General features: G+C 43.9%; 2 protein-coding genes across 2 annotated transcripts in view; both read left to right on the top strand.

The window, feature by feature from the left end:
• The window catches only part of ARHGEF40 (Rho guanine nucleotide exchange factor 40), a 40,782-nt gene extending 27,471 nt beyond the window's left edge, over positions 1–13,311 (top strand). Inside the window, exons 11-19 of the mRNA XM_083379189.1 lie at positions 1,107–1,702; positions 3,593–3,839; positions 6,735–6,821; positions 7,503–7,727; positions 8,028–8,189; positions 8,761–8,923; positions 9,778–9,930; positions 10,017–10,123; positions 11,547–13,311. Of these exons, the coding sequence (XP_083235315.1) occupies positions 1,107–1,702; positions 3,593–3,839; positions 6,735–6,821; positions 7,503–7,727; positions 8,028–8,189; positions 8,761–8,923; positions 9,778–9,930; positions 10,017–10,123; positions 11,547–11,642 (1,836 nt within the window). The 3' untranslated portion in view covers positions 11,643–13,311. The remainder of the gene's footprint in view (positions 1–1,106; positions 1,703–3,592; positions 3,840–6,734; positions 6,822–7,502; positions 7,728–8,027; positions 8,190–8,760; positions 8,924–9,777; positions 9,931–10,016; positions 10,124–11,546) is intronic.
• A 3,866-nt stretch (positions 13,312–17,177) lies between these two features.
• The window catches only part of ZNF219 (zinc finger protein 219), a 28,128-nt gene continuing 25,950 nt past the window's right edge, over positions 17,178–19,355 (top strand). The window contains exon 1 of the mRNA XM_083379281.1: positions 17,178–17,312. The gene's annotated coding sequence lies outside the window, so the exon portion shown is untranslated. The remainder of the gene's footprint in view (positions 17,313–19,355) is intronic.

The following is a 19,355-nucleotide window of genomic DNA, read 5'->3' as shown; positions in this document are numbered from 1 at the left end:
AGGAAGAGTTGGCAGTAGTGAATGTCATTAAGCAAAGAAACTAATTAGACCTAAAGTTTGTACCCAATACAGGAGCTTCAAAAAATAAAAATAAAAATGAAGCCAGGCAATTGTTCTCCCAAAATGGAATGGACAAATTCTAGGTTCAAAACTTTCCTTTCTTCCTTATTTTCTAATCTTGGTAATACACTCATGAGCAGTCAAGACTTAGGATTTCTTGAAAACCAGAGCCTTCTTGCTAGGGAATGTTGAATGAGATGAATGGCTGTGGAGACTGTCACTTCAAAAGCCGAATTTTCTTTAGATTTGAGATGGGTGGGAGGTAAAGTGGCTCTGAGGAGTTGGGAGTTAGCTGACTTGACTGAGGAAAAAAAAACCTATGTTGAAGTTAGTGAATGAGGATAGGTGTTCCCAGTGATGTGCTGAAATGCCACAACGGGAGAATGTATTGAACTTACCTATCTTCCTCAAAAGCTGAAAAAGGTTCAAATCAGCCTTTCCCAATTCTAGCCATTGCTAACTATCCTGGAAAATGCAGTCCACAAAATTGGAAGGCACCTGGTTCAAGCGAGGAGACCTTAAATATTTCAGTGGATTAGTAGAGTGGCTTAAAGAAACAGTGAATGTAATGCCTGGGATTGACCAAGGTTGCCTTTTCATTTTAGGATTTAGGATTAGGATTTATTAAATTTATATGCCGCCCTTCTCCCTAAGGACTCAGGGCGGCTCACAACAATAAAAATTAAGAGACATAAAATACAAAAAATAAAAAGAATTAAACAATGAATTTAAGAAATACGGGACAATTTAACACAATAAAAACCAAATTGAAAACCATGGTCAGTCCAGGCCCGCTTGTTGGAACAACCATGTCTTCAGGTCACGGCGGAAGGATCGAAGGGAGGCAGTTCATTCCAGAGGGTCGGCGTGCCCACAGAGAAGGCTCTCCCCCTGGGGGTCGCCAGCCGGCATTGCCTGGCCGATGGAACCCTGAGGAGGCCGTCTCTGTGGGAACGAACTGGGCAATGGGAGGTTGACATTGGCAGCAGGTGGTCTTGCAAGTATCCTGGGCCTAAGCCATTTTTTCCTCTGATCTCTCTCCATAGGTTCAGCAAGAAGGCAAAACTTGCCTTCAGTCTGGTGACAACAGTGTAGGAAAGAAAAGAAAAGAGGGCGAGAGACCAGCTGAAGGGCTAGCTGAAAGAACATCCTTGGAGAAGAAACTGTTACAAAACCCTAGATCTTCAGGGAAGTCACAGGTCACACTCGAAGACAGTTCTGTTCCTCGAGCCCGTGCATGCAGCATCAGTGCTTCTTCCTCACCTAAGCATGGCTTGGGGCTTGGATCCAAGTTTGGTTCCTCTTGCAGTTTAACTTCTCTCTTCCAGCCACTTACCAGCCCCAAGGCCTCCCCTTGTTGTTCTCCTGCCCGAAACAATGCCCTAGACGGCAGGAAGAAGAGCCAGGGGCCTCTCAACACTTCCAAAACACCTGCATCTCCAGCTAATAACCTGGCATTACGAGCCTTGAGTGATCCGGGTCGCCCTAGTGTGCATATACGTGGTCTGGAAGTAAGCAGCCGGGAACTGGCAGACAGGAGCTGTTCTCCCCGTGAACATGTGCTGTTGGGACGCAGCAGAACTCATGTTGCTGAAGCACCCTGGGGGGCCACACCTCGCATGGAAAGAAGGCGTTGCCTTGGGTGAGTAAGGGGCCAAGAGAGTCTGTGGCTATCTTTTACTAACTGTTCCACAATAGAATGGAAGGATTATGAAGTTGCTGATTGCCTGGAGGTGTCATTTTTTTTTCCTAAAAAAAATCTAGATAGACAAGAAGATTTGACTCGAGACATTCTGTTACCAGAACAGAAACTTTAAATGGATTCTTCCCTTCAGGACCTGTTCTTTGTTGTCTCAGAGGGTAGTATAGTAATGGCTTTTAAGCTGCAGGGAGCAAGATTTGGACTGAATATTAGTTGGGAAAATTCTCTAAGAATAAGAGCAATTCTGCAATGGAACCAATTACCTAGAGAGCTTCCTAGGTAGGAGACAGAAGCTTGATAGATATCTGTCGGGGAAGTTTTACTAGGCCCTGATGGGCTAAATGGTTCCTTCTACCTCAATATGAACATCACTTTGTTTTGTGTTAGTCAGGCTTCAGGTATTGTATCCAGCTCTGGGCACCACAATTTAAGAAACAAGACACACTGGAACACATTCAGATAAGAGCATCAAGGTTATTTGTGGAAATCAAACAAATGAAGAGACATTGAAGGAATTGGAAATGTTTAGCATTGAGAAGGATGTGGGGGAGGGTAGGATAGCATTACTTGAAAGGATTATCACACTGAAGAAAACGTAAGACCTATGCTCCATCAGTCCTGAATGCAGGATACCAAATAATGAATTCAAGTCATAAGAAGGCATATTCCAATTGAATGTTAGAGAAAAACTACCTAATAGAACAGTTCAAACACAAACAATTGCACAGAGAAATGGTGACCCCCCCCTTCTCTAAATATGTTCAAGCAAAGGCTAGACAACTATCGGGGGGGCTTTAATTTGGATTCTAGCATTAAGTAGGGGAGTTGGGCGTCATGGCCTAAGTGGTTTCTTGCACTTTGGTTACTCTGTCATTTACATGAGGCCTAGTCAGTCCTCTTAGAAAATTATCTTCTAAAAAGCTCATTGTCATAGACTCAGTTATTAACACATGTTTTTGTTGAAGCTTGCTCTGCAGAGTAGATACCGAGCTGTGCTTGAGAGACGAGATAAGCAATCCTTCCCTCTACCAAGTCTGTGGTGACCAAAATCCATTATCAATAGCTAATCGGCTAGCACACTGGTCAGTCACATCATAACGTAATAAACATTTCACAGTACTGTCCCTTTATATTATTTCCTGGTGTTCGTGTGTGTTCCTATTCTGCATTAGGATTGTACAGGTTTAGAAAATTATTGATGAAAGCAGAACCTCTATGCTATTCGCTAAAGCAATGAGTTGCATTTTGGATTTCTATACAAACCTAAAAAAACTATGCTGCTACCTTAATGAGCTGACTCATTACAGTTAATGCTAATCTTGAAGCAACTACATCTTTTATCCTAGCCTGGCACAGAAATCTGAAAAAATGGTCTGCTTTAATGAGCAGCAGTGAGGTATTGTGCTTGTGCAAGATCTGAAGCCCCGGTCTCTGCACTGCTTTATTGTGCATATGCTTTGACTACATCCCACTGCAATCAAATGCATTTTAAATTTTGTATCGTGCCTAGAGAAAGACTGTATGGAATATAATATGACAGGTAATACATAAATATTTTAAAACATATAAAATAACCTGGAGCCACCTTGAACCAGAATCATACCCAATGAAAATAAAATTGTACATTTGCAGATATGCAATGTGGTTCAAAACACTGATCGCACACATTTTTTTGGTGGGGGAGCAGAAGCAGCTGATAAACCCTTGTGCTGATGTTCTGTTGCCCAATGTGTTGTAACATTCCTTGCTTGACAGACTTGGCTGTCACCAGATGGTTCAAGCACGGCTGGGCAACTTTGAATGTGACCATTCCTCCCTCTTTCTCCTCAGGGTCCAACAGCAGCTTTTGGTTGAGCTGCTGGAGTGCGAGCGGGAGTACGTGGGTGCCCTTAGCCAGCCCCTCTCTCTGTCTCAGGAGCCCGGGGGACAGGCCTGGACAGCTGAGTTAAGATGCCTGGGCAGTGCCCTCCGGGCCACGCGGGACCAGCTGCTGGCCTTCCATTCCAGCTGCCTCCTGAGCGAGTTGGAGGGGTGCATGAACCACCCGTCACGCGCTGGCAGCTGCTTCCTGCGCCACGTGAGTGCTTCCTTTCCTCAGCTGCTACTCCACCTGCTGCATGCTGGGACCCATTTCCTGTGTCAGAATTCCACCCCTTTCTTTCCTTCCTTTCTCACCCATCCACCGACAGAGCTTCCTCAACCACGTGACCATCTCTTGGTTCTGAAAGGCTTTTTTTTAAAAAAAAAAATGTTCTGGCATATGTGAAGAAGCAGTGAAGCAGAGATTTCCTCTTGAGCATATAGAGTTGCCTTTTACTCCACCCCTATAACTAAAGAGTCTCTTGGTATGATACCAGGGTTTTAGGGAAGAGAGCATAGCTTCCCAATAGCTTTTGTGTATAGGCCCATTCTTTTAAAAATTGACAATATTTATTTATTTGTTAATTGATATCCCTCCTTTGTATAAGAGCTGAAAATGGGGGACATAGCATTGCTTCCTATTTTTCCCACAACTGGTGGTAGATTGGATTGACGAGAGTGATTCATCCAGAGTCACCCAATGAACTTTGGTAGCTCAGGGAGCATTTGGTGCCAGTCCAGTGTATCACCCTGGCTTTCAAAATGCCCATACACAAGTCTTTAATCAGGTAAAATCTCCTTTGAGTAGAGCATGACTCCCAGCAGTCCTCGACTTACAACAATTCATTTAGTGACCAAAGTTACAATGGCACTAAAAAAGTAACTTTTCACATGACCATTGCAGCATCCCCATAGTGACATGATAAAAATTCAGATGCTTGGCAACTGATTCATATTTATGATGGTTGCAGTATCCCGGGGTCATGTGATCATCTTTCACGACTTTCTGACAAGCAAAATCAACAGGGAAGCCAGATTCACTTAATAACTGTGTTACTAACTTAACAACTGCAGTGTTCACTTAATAGCTGTGACAGGCAAGATTGTAAAATGGGGCAAAACTAACAACTTTCTTGCTTAGCAACAGAAGTTTTGGGCTCGGTTGTGGTCGTAAATCGGGAGTACCTGTGTGTAAGTGGTTGGCCGATATCACAACTTTGACTGTCATTGCTCTCTCAACTTCTGGTCTTTCTCTCTCTTTTATTACTTCCATCTTTAATCTTTGATAAGGCTACCAGATCTGGGCTGCAAAGCTCCAGTTAACCACTAAATGGTTGTAAAGAAGTACAGAAAACTCTTTCCTTGCTGCCATGTAGTGGTCATCTTAATTTTTGCATCCAAGATATAGTAGATCCAACCTTTGTTTGCTTTCTGTATCCAGAGAGAGCTGCAAGGATAAATTATCTCTAACTAATAAAAGTAAAAGGGACGTGGTGGCTCAGTGGGTTAGGACGCTGAGCTTGTCGATCAGAAGGTCGGCAGTTTGGCGGGTTGAATCCCGAGTGCCGCGTAACAGAGTGAGCACCTGTTACTCGTCCCAGCTTCTGCCAACCTAGCAGTTCGAAAGCACGTAAAAATGCAAGTAGAAAAATAGGGACCACTATGGTGGGAAGGTAACAGCGTTCCGTGCGCCTTTGGCGTCTAGTCATGCCGTCCACATGACCACGGAGACGTCCTCGGACAAGCGCTGGCTCTTCAGCTTTGAAACGGAGATGAGCGCCGGCCCCTAGAGTTGGAAATGACTAGCATGCATGTACGGGGGAACCTTTACCTTTACCTAATAAAAGTAAACTGTCAAGTTTCCCACGCATGGGCTTTTCAAGTGACTCTGAGGCATTGTTTACCTTAAAAGTCCTTTATTACCCTAATACACCAGCAAATGCTTGCTTGAAGGAAGCTTGAATCTGAAATCTCCGCCCCTTGCACAATATATTAAAACACAATTCTCCACCTTTCTAATTTTGTCATTAATCATATTCTCCAATTAATTTAAAGAATCCGTTTCCCTTCCATTAGAAAACCCACCAAGGTCTTATCTTCTCTAGTTAGAGATGGCCTTGAAAGGTGCAATCCTACTCGTCCCCCCTCCCAAACTTAAACTAAATCTCTTAAAGCAATACACAAGTTTAACATATGAAATAACATATGTTATTGCTTGACATAAACAACCTCAGTCTTCAATATAGCAGCAGGATAGCTAGTTACTGTTCCTGGAGATATGTCAGTCTGGTTCACAGCAAATGCAGGCTGTCCATCTTTAAAAAGGTAGGTAAAAGCTCCCTCCCCTTTTAAAAAAGCTTGTGGTTCTTTATCCTCATTTTTTAAAGACTATGCAGAAAGCACAGTAATGGCCAAACTGCCTTTCCTTCTGGTCAGCTCTGCCCTTCTGTTTTGTCAGAATTATACTTTGCCTTAATTCTTGAGTAATCCATGCTCTTTGTTTACCTGCTCTACTATAAGAAACCTTCACCTACATGCTTGCTACAAAGTTTTTGCTTCTCTCCATTAATAAAAAAGACCTCTTTTTTTCAAAGAGCCTATCACCTTATTAAAATGTTGTGTTTTCTCCTGCTTCTTTAAAAGTCTGATAATACAAATTATCAGGACAAGCTTTGCTTTAGCATGGAAATAAATTGATAAGGAATATTAATTCCATAATTAGTGCATGGAATTCAAAAGCAGCAAGGCTGAAAGAAAGAGATGGAAGTCTTTTGAGCTTGCCTTGTCCTGTTAAAAAGAATGGAGGGAGTAAAAATGAGCATAAGTTGCCCATAGGCTAGAGCAGGGGTAGGCAACCTTGGCTCTTTTATGACTTGTGGACTTCAACTCCCAGAATTCCTGAGCCAGCATGGCTCAGCTTGGAAACTGCTCCCTTTCCCCTCAGCATGGCTGGCTCAGGAATTCTGGGAGTTGAAGTCCACGAGTCATAAAAGAGGCAAGGTTGCCTACCCCTGGGCTAGAGAGGAGGTGATTTTGCTCTGTTCCAGTAGCCAGTTTTCCTGGAATTTACCTGACTGTACTCCACTGATGAGTTTTCTCTTTCCTACTTCAGAAAGAAGAGCTTCAATTGTATGCAACCTATGCCAAAGATCACCACAAGTTCCAGGCTGCCCTGGCTTTGCTTCGAAGCACTGGCAAGGTAAATGAGTTGCAGCCACGTGGCAGACAGAGATGGAATTTCCCTTTTGATCTTGAAAGGCCGGATGAATCAACTGCTAAAGAAAACAGCTTCTGTTCATAAGAGGCCCTTTTTACTCATTAGATTAGGTCTCCCTGAGATTGGCATACTTAGAGTTGCACTGAGAGTTTGATCATGTGCAGCCTGCTGGCCATCCCCCAAAAAGCTCAACTTTGGAATATTTGTGTAGTTTCGTTCATTGTAGAGAGATGGATTATGGCAGGGGTGTCAAACTCAATTTCATTGAGGGCCGCATCAGCATTGCGGTTGCCCTAAGGGGGCCGGGTGGGTATGGCCAGGGTGGGCATGGCCTACTGGGTGGGCATGGCCAGCTCTACATCGTTCGCATCAAGGGTGCCTATGGGGGCCTGGGCAGGAGTGGGACAGATCTGAGGGTCTCTGGCAGAAGGAGGGTCTCTGGGCCAGGGCCAAGGCAGAGGGGGCCGTTCCCTCACTGTTTCCAGGATGGCTTTGTGGGCCACATGAAACCACTTCGTGGGCCGGATCCGGCCCCCTGGCCTTGTGTTTGACATGTCTGGATTATGGGATATCCAGGAAACGGTGATGTAACAGGTAACATCTGAGTGGTTTGTCTCCGTTGTTTCATTCTAGCCTTCTGTCTTTATCCTCTCCTTCCTGCAGAAAGGTCTGATGGAGCCACGTGAGGATGGACAACTAGCATACACTTTGCAGGTGCCTCTGGAGCAACTGGAGCGGTACCGGCGCTTCCTGGGTGAGCTGCTACATGAATGTGAGCTCGAGCAGGGGCCTGACCGCCAAGCCCTACAGGAGGCCCAGCAACTGCTGGAGGCACAGGAGCAGCGAGGCAGAGACCTGCTGGCCACAGAGCAGATCCGGGGCTGCGAGGTGAGCGCGTGGGCGCTCCCATCGTATGGTGCTGCATCTTTCTTGCTGCTTACTGTGCATGTGCTGTTTCCTCCCATGCCACTTGTCTAAACCCGCCAGCTTAATCTTTTCTGACACTTGCAAAAGTTCTGTGCTGTTGCCAAACTCTGATCTTTTTGAAATGTGCAAAACTCTGAATACTTACAACAGCAAACACAAAAATACTGGTGGGCAAACTGGGGGCACCGACAGTCTCCCACTCTTCTCAGCACTAGAGGGAAAGGCAACCTGAGTTTCATGTGTGCTCCTGCTCCTTTGCAGATGAAACTGTCAGAACAAGGGCCATTGCTTCAGCGTGGTGAACTCATTCTGTTGTCTGGACGCCGTAAATGCCAGCGACATGTTTTCCTGTTTGAGCAGCTGCTACTCTTTACCAAATGTAAAGGAGCTGAGGGTAGCTATGTCTGCAAACAGGCCTTGCAGGTAGGTAAAGTGATTATCCTGAATATTTTCCCAGGCTTTAGGGGCTAGAAGTGTAATTTGGGGCTATTTTAATCCATACTGGTGAAATTATTGTCTGAAATGAGATTGCTTTAGTTATCCGTTCAATAAATAAACATGATTGTCAGACTTGCACATGACAAACAGCTGAAAGCCACTGCAAATGCAGTGTGGAAAAAAGGATTGGGAAGAAAATTAAAATTTGGGGAAGAGGAGAAGGGATTGATTATCTCACCAATAGCTCAGCTGACATCAGGGAATAAAATTACAATTCTTGGTGAAAAATCTTGTCAACTAAAAAGCCCTCTCTTCTCCTGGATCACCCATCTCTCAGCTTTGCATGTAAACTTACTTCCTATTGCAGATGGTGCAACAATATTTACTCAGACACCTTGTTCATATATTGCAGTGAGCAATGGGTTTAATAATGATTTACTGCATAAGCCATAACTGATTGAGGCTGCAGAACAGTTAAGTGAAAATCAAATTACTTTGCAGCTGATTATGAAGCGTGAACAGTGTCACATTTTTGTTGTTTCCTCTCTTCATACAGACTGCTTCCATGGGGTTGACAGAGAGTGTGGGTTCTAGTGGGTTACGTTTTGAGCTTTGGTTTGGAAGGGGACCAGCCCGGCAGGCGTATACATTGCAAGCAGCTTCCGCTGAAGTCAAGCATCAGTGGACAAATATTATAGCCCAACTGCTCTGGAGACAAGGTATGAGCATGTCTAAGCAAGGATGGTCAGGTCAACAGGGGAATGTTTTGATTGAGGGAGGATTGGAATTCTTAAAATGTTTTATTTATTCTTTTCTTCAAAGAAAAGAAAAGTTGCATAAAATCTATGTCAAAGATTAACATTAATTTTATTTTGAAAAAGAAAGAATCAAGTGTTTTTTTTTAGTGTCATTATCCCCGTTAAGTTTACAGAACTAGATCTGTCAGACAAAGCAAATGCTACTTTGTGTGATCCAGGGAATTCAAAACAAAAGTATAGTTTTGATTATGTCATTTGATTACTAGCATCATCATGACCAGAGTTTCTAGTTAGGCCTAATCTTGGTACATTCCCATTGGTGGGTTTTCTGTTTTGTCTTTTTGGCGGGGGGGGGGGGGGGAAGGGGGTTGTATGTTTGTGGATGGAGCCTTGCATTTCAGGCAGTTGGCTGCTTAAGAACTGATAAGAAAAAAAAACAGTAATGAGCAGACTGGAACCGACAATGCAGTGATGCATTAACTCTAAGTAAATGTAGCCTTATTGCCTTTACTATACAAAAAAAAACTGTAGGGAAGAGAGGAAATAGATTTGCAAACAGTGAAAACTGGTAGATCAATCTCAGAACCTTTTTATCTGCAATCAGAAAGCCAAGAGTGGACCAAAATAATCTCCCACCTTGTTTGGCCCCCATGAGTTTAAGATGGAGAAAGGCCACAAAAAATGTGGTTGAAATAATGTTATCTGTTAGTGAGATGGGAACAAACTGTGGAGGGAGAGGTGTTCTCAGGGACAGGGGTATGAATCAAAATGCCTTCGATGTTTGTCTCTTTTTTTCCCTCCTCACTTCTCTTTAGCTGCCCAGCCAAGTGTCTCAATGAGCTTGTCCTCCTGCCCTTCTCAGCGCTTAGCTCCTCTGGGCCTTGGCCCTGGTCCCCCTCCTGGCTTGTCACTCCCTGGCCACTTTGAGGAAGAGGAATGGGACTTAGATGTCAAGCCCATCCCGAGAGGTAGCATCACTGTTCTTCTATCAACCCTCTCAAGAGACTAGCAGTTGCTTCTGCTGGTGCTTAACTGTGTTCTGTGTTCCTCTTAGCTCACACCTCCGGGTCAGAGGGAGCCTCCCCAAGCCACCATGAACCACTTAGGCAGGGGAGAAGTTCACTGCCTGGCAGCAGCTCTGCTTTAGGACACCATCAGTCGGTGAGTTTATTCAGTGTTTTAAATGTTCTTTGGCGATAAGAGTTTGTAATAGAGTTCTTTTATTAACCTCATATAATGCCTTTTCTTGACTGTATTATTTCAGGTTTTATCTGAGGAAAGGGAAATGGTGCTGGATGGGTGGTTCTACTTGGATTAACTTTGTTTCAAAGACATACAGAGGGAGGGTCTCAACCCAGATATTTCATTATTATAATCAACATCTCTTAGAAGTGACACCCCTCACTTCTTGGGGAGAAGTGCCTGCGACCTGAAATGCTGTGAATCGGGGGAAGTTGTTAGCAGTTGAATCTGTTGATTATAGGGCTCATTATTAAGGATATGAGCTGCCCTGAGTGGAAGAGTGCCCCAAGACTTTTTACTTACCACTGGCAATTCTGTCCTTGTAACAAAGTTATGAAAGACCATCTTTCAGTTGCTGGTAACCTTGTAGGTATTTCAACAGTTATGTGTTTTTTCTGCCAAATAGTATGATTCAGCTATTCTATCCTTCCTCTCCAGGGTTCACTAGGCCATCCCTGATGGCTTCTGTTTTTTTTTTCTTTATTTGCCAGAGCTTTGGCATTGCCGGAGAACCAGTGACCCCACTCTGAGATTGGGGCGGCCAGGTACAGCCCCCCCCACCAAACTTTTCTGCCTTTGTGCAACTTCCCACTCCGTTCGTGTATCTGCTCCCTGCCATCCCCATTTCCCTAAGCTGCAGCACATATTATTCCCAAGAGCCTTTCTTTCAGTCTATATTACAGGGATACTTCAGGATGTCTGCTTCATCCCTGTTAAATGAGTGATTCTGTGTCCAGGTGCTCTTCCTTTTGTGTTCTATTGTCCTATAGCTTCTCTGTCCTCTGTGCCACCGCCACGCAGTTGTCTTTATATTACTACTGCTATTTAAAATTCCTCTAATATCTATACAGCTGGCTAACATAATGCCTAACAGTGTGAGCTGAGTTTTCTAGTCCTCCGTCTGGATAATGAAATATCAACCAATCTTGCACAGTTGTTATAACATAGTGAACAACTTGATGCCTTCCAGTATTGTAGACTGTGTGTTTCATCATCTTTTGCCATGGGCCATGCTGATTGGAGTTGATGAGAGTAGAAATGGAACATATATGCAGGCGATCAAGTTAGAAAGCAACCAAGCTGAAATGCTATGGATACTAAACAAAATGTGCTATAAAATGTTGCTTTCTAATTGCATGTTGGTCAGTGCTATGTATTATTAATGCATAATGGTATTAAGATTTAAACCTCAAATTAATTTTCATAAGGTCAGGATGGATTTTAAAGATTCAAATATAAAGTAGAGATATGTGGATTGAATAATTGAGAGGGAAGGTATTCAACACTTATTTAAAATTGTTGATGACTTTCTAAAGTCTGATTTGCTTTTGTTTCTTTTTAGCGTTGGGTATGGAGCCTGCATCGGAAACTCTTTTCTCCAGGAAGCCATGGACGGCAAGAATCAGTTCCTAGGGACTCTGGGAACAGGACAGTTTGAGATCCTTGCAGAAACTTGGGGATTGGATGGTCATATTCAACAATATTGTGACTTGCTCCCACCCATTTCCTGATGGCTCTGTTACCACTCCACAGAAGCATCTAAATCGGTCATATCCTACTGTGGGATGTCCATGTCCTGCCTGATCACTACTCATTGAGTGCCTTTTCTGCCATTTTCTTGGATTGTGAATTTCCTGGAGAGTTTTGGTCAAGCTCATACTATTGATAGTAAGAGAGGCTACCAAGTAAGGAAGCTCAACCAAGAAATTCCCAGGTTCATCCAAATTAAAAGTTGCTGGGAAAGAGGGAACTTGGTGGGCTTAATCATCTTCTGTTGAGGATCAGATGTGGTAATATCCATAGTTTATGGATCTGTGTATTTATTGGTTGACCTATCACCAATCACAGCTTCAGTCTTAAGATCGATTGGTATTTTATTCTCTCCAGTGGTAATAAAAGGAAGAATCTAGGCTACAGTTGTTAGGCAACTACAGCATCCATTTCCTGAACTTTCTCCAAGGTAATTTTAGAGTAAAAGAAAAAAAAGGGCATCTGGGCTATGTGACTGTCATATATAGAAGTACACGCTTCTAAAATAGGATCAGATAGCTTCAGGTGAGTTACTCAAGATCAGAAGAGTAATACAACAGTATGAGAATGATGTACAGTATGCATGATGCCATAGATCTTCGCAAGATAACCATTTTCTGGAACTGTGACACTTTAGAATGCAATGGAGGTGCTTGTCAATTTAATTTTGGGATTTTGAGCTTTTTATTTTGCATCTTATTTGGTAGAGGAACTGGCACAGCAAGGACAGTTAAGATATGTTAGATATCTATTTTATGTTTGCTAATATTTCTATGCAGGGAGTTTTGATGAATAGTACTTGGTTAAAGCTATGCTCCTACATTCTTGCAATGTGAAGAGACATAAGACACATCATTGTTCCATGATTATGCTGAGCATAAGGAAGAGATCCCTGAACTGCATATATACACCTTTAATCTTCAACATTAATTTTGAGATGGTTAAATAATATCACCACATGGCTTGTTTAAGGAACAAGATTTGTACAAAACCAACTCCCATGTGAAAATCTATTACAGTGTGAGTGAAAATATCAAAGACTGGGGGAGAGGGATAGTTGCTTTTTCCTGTAGCATAAGGTTGGCTTACTTGCTGCTTGCTTTTTTTCACATGCGGTATACTGTAATTCTGATTGGAGGAAGTAATTGATAAAGAAGTACAAATGGTGCTATATTTAGAATTGAGCAAGAGTTTCTGAGTTTTGAGGGGGGAACACTGTGACTGTACTATTGGATACAGTTAATTTTCTTAATTTGGTAAGTTGAGTTATTTGGCATTTGTTCCTTTTTTATATGTCCTCTAGGAATTTAATAGAGGACTTTCTTTTATGCCCATATGGAAAAGGTGATAAATATAACTGAGGTGAATTCATATAAAGATACTTGCACTTGTCTCAATGATTTTCAGTGGAAACAAAGAACAATTCAGTATTGGTCATATCTATTGTGATATTATTCCTTCAAAAGCAAACAAATTGTAAGAAGAGGCAAGAAGATGTAATGTAGAATATAAATTTGTAACTTTGGTATAATGCACCGAGTCTGAACAGTATTAGTAGACATTTGAATATTGCTATAAATGCCACTAAATATATTGCACCATGACTTTTCTTCCATTTTTTAAAAATACTAAGCTGTCAAGTTCCCTCAACTGAAAGGATTGTATATAAGTACCTCTTGCTATTCATTTTCATTAATGAGGTTGTCCTACAATACTTTTTCCTTTTTTGGAGTAGAATTATTTACTTTGTTTATAACCACTTTTGCATGGGCCTGGTACTCATTTATGTTTGGCCATAACTGACCAGCATAATTATGGTGCTGAAAATTTACTTAAACCTTGTTAAAGTGGCATATCAATGAGGTTTAATTCTCACCATGCTGTCCATAAGGTTGCAAGATATATCAGAACTATGCAACTTGAAGAGCAACTAGATGGGACACTTAAAACTCTGCCAACTGGTGGGCGAGACACATACAAACTGTCTCTTGCAAACTGTTTATATATTCTTGTATATTCTTTTTGTATGCAGTTGCTTCTTCAATGGTCAACACTAGGTCAACCCAGTTGCATTCATAATTGTTTTGTTTTTGTTTTAAATTGCAGATCTAGCTGACCACACTAAACTAACCTAATTCAGGTCTAGTTAGGAAACCTGGAAGGGGCTACCAGGAAATATCAGGGATATAGATAAGACTGGAAAGTCAAAAGACATCCTGGAAGACAGTGGCAAATCACTTCCTGTATTATTGCCCTGCTTAGAGCCCAAAACAGGCAGATATAGGAAGCAAATAGGAAACAAGGACATCTTTTTATTGTGCATACACCCACCTACTCAATAGGAGCAACATGAAGGAGGTTTAATCTTTTTATGAGCTATAGTCTCAATGAGAACATCTATTTCTCCAATTAACTATAGAAAAAAAGTTCTTCCTGGTAGCAGCTGCAACTGCTTCCCTTCAGGCTGTTTGTCTTTCCTTTGTAATCTAGTCTCAGTGACTCTCTTCCTCCATGCCCCCCTGCTAGTGTTAAAATACAAACAGTATTTGGGTTATTAACACACAATTAAGAGTAATGCCTAATTTGAGTTTTTGAGTAACTCCAGTGGTGGAAGTGATAGTGAATAAGGGACAGGATTCAGTATTTTACCATGGCTTTCCTTTTTGCTGCTAAAATCAGATGATGTTCCCTTCCTCTTTCATATTTGGGCCACTCCATGCTTAAGTGGAAGGGCCTGCAGCATACAATTGAGAATATTCCTGTTCCCCCTCCTCTAAATATTTCCTCCCTAAACAAAATGGGAAAGTGAGAAATAAGGTTTTGTTGGGAGTAAGAAACTTTTAACATCCAATCATTAGTGTCCATTTAGATCAGATTTTTGTGGCATCTGCAAAGTTACACATATACTAGGCTCAAATTCTACATTGTGTTTCAGTGCTACTTACTGAGCAACAAATGAGAAAAGATGGGGACTCATTTGATGGAAATTGTGGTTGCTTTGTGGGCGGTAAAGATGGGCAGGGCTTTTAATTCTGGTTTAGAAAAATCAGAATGGATAACTCAATATTGGAATGGAATGTTCAGCATTTTCAGGCCCAATTTTCATGGGAAAAGTAAAATATGGGGCTATCATGCAAATTTTAATCTATTTAAGAAGTGATTTATAGTTATTACCTACTATAATTGCAAGGCATTGTAAGTACTAAACAGAGAGCTCATATTCCATCAAGAGTTGCCTAACAATATTATAGTTTTTAGAAAAACATGCTGAAACAATAATCATTTCTGTTCTTCAGCTCTAAAAGTTATAGTACTGTATTGTTTTTTTCTGATAGATAAAAAACTAAGATAAAGTGAGGAAAGAAAAAGCTAGAAGTGCAAGAAAGGAAAAAAACTAAGTATGAAAAAAGATTCAAAGAAATAGCTTCCAATCTTATTTACCAGTTATAACTATATTATAAATTTACCTCTTATTCTACATAACTCTTCTTTCTGTATCTATCCTGTCTAATCAAAACCATAAATCATAAGTTCATTTTTTTCTATTTCATCCAAAAAGTCTAAGGGATTTTCAGTCAACAAGAAACAGATAGTAACTTTTCTCTGATCAAAGTCAATTTAGCATTTTCTTCACATTATCTTGATTCTCTATCAACTTTAAATGTAATATAAACAGCCAAGTTCCTTTAGTTTGTTCTTAGATCTGGGTAGTTTTGTTTTTATATGTGGCTTTTATTATTACATCAACTCTATCATCCTTTAGACTTTTCTTTCACTTGGAGGGGTCTCTAATGGAGAAAAGGCTATTTTTAGCAAGTCTAAATAGTGGTTAGTTTTACAAGGCTGCAATTAAGTACTCATTTGGGCAGAAATCCCATTGAAATCAGTGGGACTTCTGAGGTTACAAATACAGTATGTTGCTAATGTGTGTAGCTGTATTTGCAGTTTTATTAAACCTGCTTTTACCCCCTCCCTCAGCAAAGCAGGGTTTTTCAGCTCACACTGTCATTTATCCATTTACTTGCCCTGGCTGCTGAATAGCCCCCCCTCCCCCTTTAGGGGGGAACACAATGCCAAGCTGATTTGGCCTCTTTCCCATCTGTTTTCCTGACTTAGATATTTGGCTGGTGCGCTCACTTTCCCATTCTTTAAGAGAGCTACATAAGAGGTAGATAAAAACCTGACTTGTGGTTGCTTGGCAACCAGAATGTTCCTTTTCCTCGACTGACCTGAGTGGCTGAGCAGCAGCACTGAGAGGCCCTTCCATCAGACCACATGCCTGGAAGGACCATTCAGGTCTGCTTGTCAGCAGTGTGGCGTAACAAAGCAAACAGGGCTTGACTCTTACTCAGTGGTAGCACAACCTACTTGTTGCTGCTGCTGCTGCTCACAAACTTGGCTGCTGCCCACAGCAGAGCGCAATGTCGGAGTGGAATTTTGCCTTCCTGCTCCTCCTTGTCCTTTCAGAAGCCACACAGCATCAACCTTAAAGATGAGAAGGCTTTGGGATATGAAAATGACTGTGTGGTCAAGTACCAGTTAGTGATGCCCATCCTGGCCTGTGCTTTCAGTCAGGGAGCAGCAAAACAAAGCCAGTCTGTGTAACATTCTGCTTCCCCTCCCTCCTGCCAGGGACACTCCGTCATCCCAAAAATTCGCATTGATTTCTTCCGCTAATGTACAACAAAGCAGACAATGCTTGCTTGTGCCAAGTTACCAGCTCTTCTGCCCACCCCCTACCCCCCTTCATGGCCCAACTGAGCAGGCTGAGACAGGCTGATCCTGCCTCTCCAATCCTCTGCTCTGTAATCTTCAATTGCACTACTGTTTGCTTGGCTCTAACAGCGGCAGGGACTTCTTGGTTTACGGTGGTGCTATTTTCTGGTATGAAATACCAACCCAGAACTGGCTGTGTCCCTCCGCGGGCCCCCATCGGGAGTGCAAACAATAACTTGTGCCACGGTAGTGCCACCCATATTTCCATTTTCTGTCGGGTGTGGGGGAAAGAAATGAGGTAAATGGCAATCTACTATTCTCTGGCACTCTTTCCGATCACTCCCTGGGCCGCCTTGACAAAGCTGGCCGGAGAGGTTTTGGATGCCCCCGAGTAGAGTGCCCACTTTCGTGGCACGAATATTTCTTGTCTCTCCCCCCCCCTCCCCACCACCATTTAATCCCCGTGCCCGAGCAGAGCAGGCCGTGTTTCGATGTTTCTCTCCTTCGTTCCCCCTCCTTTCCAACCCAGGCTGCCCCCTCCCCTCGAGGCAGGGCTGCCCCGGCCGAGCCGGAGCGCACAATGGAGCCGGGTGATCCCTCGCCGCGCAAGGCTCAGAAATGCAAATCGCCGCCGCTGCCTGCGGCTCCGTACAATGGAAGGGAGGGAGGAAGGGAGCGAGAGAGAGAGAGGGAGAGGGAGGGAGGAAGGAAGAGGGAGCAAGCGAGCGAGCGAGAGACGGCGAGGAGGAGAGGAGAGGGGGGAGCCCCATTGGCGGGGAGGCTGCTCGCCCCGGCCCAGCCCCGACGACGCGGCGGGTCCCCGGAGCGCCCCCTCCTCCGCGCCGCCTCGCCGTGCGCCTTGGTGAGTAGCTGCGCTGCGCCGTGTCGTCCGCCCGCCCACCGTGCGCCCCCCTCCCCAGAAAACCCGCCCGCCCGGCCGCTCGTCTCTTCTCCCCCCCCCCCCCCACCCTTCGCCCGGCACCCAGAGCAGGTGCATGGCAGGAGGGGAAGCGCGGCCGGGCTTTACTTTTCCTCTCGCGGGGGCGGGAGGCAGCCCGGCCGCGGGACTGCACCGGGCCACGCTCTGGGCGCGCAGCGCTTTGGCGCACAGAAATCGCCTGGCCTCGGCCTCGGGCTTCCTTATCCCCGAATGACCCGGACGATTTCCTCCATCTCTCTCTTTTTTTTTTTCTTCCTCTTCTATATCCCTTTCCCGCCCCCCCCCCGCTCCTCGTCTCGCCCCCCCATCCACGTGACTATGACTAAAATTGCCGGGGGGGGGGTTGATCCCTTCTGCGGAAATCAGAATAAGGAAATAGGGGGACGCGGAGGACATTTGGGGTGAAAGCACTCCGGAGAGGGATGGAAGGGGTTGCGAGAGCAGGTGGTTTGCAGCCACGGGGGGCGGCGGGAAGAGGGTGGACGGACGGGGTGGGGTGGGAAAGTAGCGCAGGACGGCCGATGCTTTAGAGGGGAGACCTCTCCCCCTTCGGCTCTGGTCTCCCCCACCCAACACGCACACTTTGGAGGTGGTGGTTTCTGTTCCCCAGTCCCAGAGCTTTTGAGCCCTTTCAGGGGCACGGCAAGGAGAGGGTGAGGGGTGGGAAGGTTGGTGGTCTAATGACCCAGCGCTAAGTTGAGGCTCAAAGATTGAAAACTATGTTGGGTGGGGTCGAAGGGCGGCGGTGGGGAGATCAGTAGCTCTTAGTCACTGGGAACAGCTCCCTTGGCTCATCCTCCCATTCCCCCCCTCCCCATGTGCACTGGAGCATTTGCTGAGGCAGCTGCTCCCTTTGTTTAGGGCGTGTGGGGTGGGAAGAGGGTGGGAAGATCTGTGTCTTGCTGGGACAGTCCACTCTCTTGTCTCTCTCACAGGCCAAGGCCTGGCTATGATGTGTGGAGACTGGCTGTTCCCATTCATATATCCTCCTCCCCCTACTCCTTCATGGCTTGGAGGTTGGCAGGAGTTGGCTTGAGGCCTGGCAGTGGGGTCCCTTGAAAATTGCCACTGTTTTTTTTTTCTTTCTTAAAGAGTGTCTTTTTCTAGAGAAGTAGCCATCTTGATTATTTGGGTGGGGGGGAAATGAATTGGCACTTTCTATCCTCAGCACCCCTTAGTACCGTTACATTGCATTAAGAAAATTAAACCTCTCCCTGTGTTTTGTATAAACAAAACAGGACAATCTGCCTTTGCACTGAGTGGGCCCAAAGGACCTTATGTGTGTGTGTGTGTGTGTGTGTGTGTGTTTAACACATTCGTCATTAGGATGCTACTGTCATAGGCCCAGCATGGCATGATGCCAAAATGAATCAGCTATCTTTTCTCCAGGCCTATGAATACCACCAGCATTGCTGCTTGATTTGAGCAATACCTTCGTGCAGCAAACTATGCCACCATTTTAGGCAGCCAGATATTCCTTAATAAGGGTGGCAGTATAACATCTGATGTATAGTGCCTAAATCAGAGCTTAGCTTCAGAGCATAATCCTGAAGTTTTTCAACAAATAAAATAAAAATGAGTTGAAGGACAAGTAGGCTTCTCCCTTTCCTGCTAACAAAAACTAGCTGTTCCCACTCTATGATTTTGGGACAGATTTTCCAAAATTGACTGTTTTCCAGTCAGGTTTGAGCCCTCCCCCCCAATTTTATTAAAAACTAAGCTTTAGATAGGAGCCTCCTCTTTCTGAGACTAACTTTTCTTTTTGTTAGATAAGTTGTAAGTTTTCAAATTGCACTTATTTCACGATTGTAAACTTTTAAATGGCACAGAGCCATTCTTCAGACAGTAATGAAAAGGAAATTATGCAGTGCCCCTACTGCCTATAGAATGCTTCTGAGTATCCTGGAAGCCTGATGCGTTGTTTAGCCTGTTTCTTCAGGGGCTTGTTTGTACAAGTTTGTGATA

This window comes from Vipera ursinii (assembly GCF_947247035.1).
Source record: "Vipera ursinii genome assembly, chromosome: Z".
Taxonomy (NCBI): domain Eukaryota; kingdom Metazoa; phylum Chordata; class Lepidosauria; order Squamata; family Viperidae; genus Vipera; species Vipera ursinii.
This window is presented reverse-complemented; position numbering and strand designations above follow the sequence as displayed.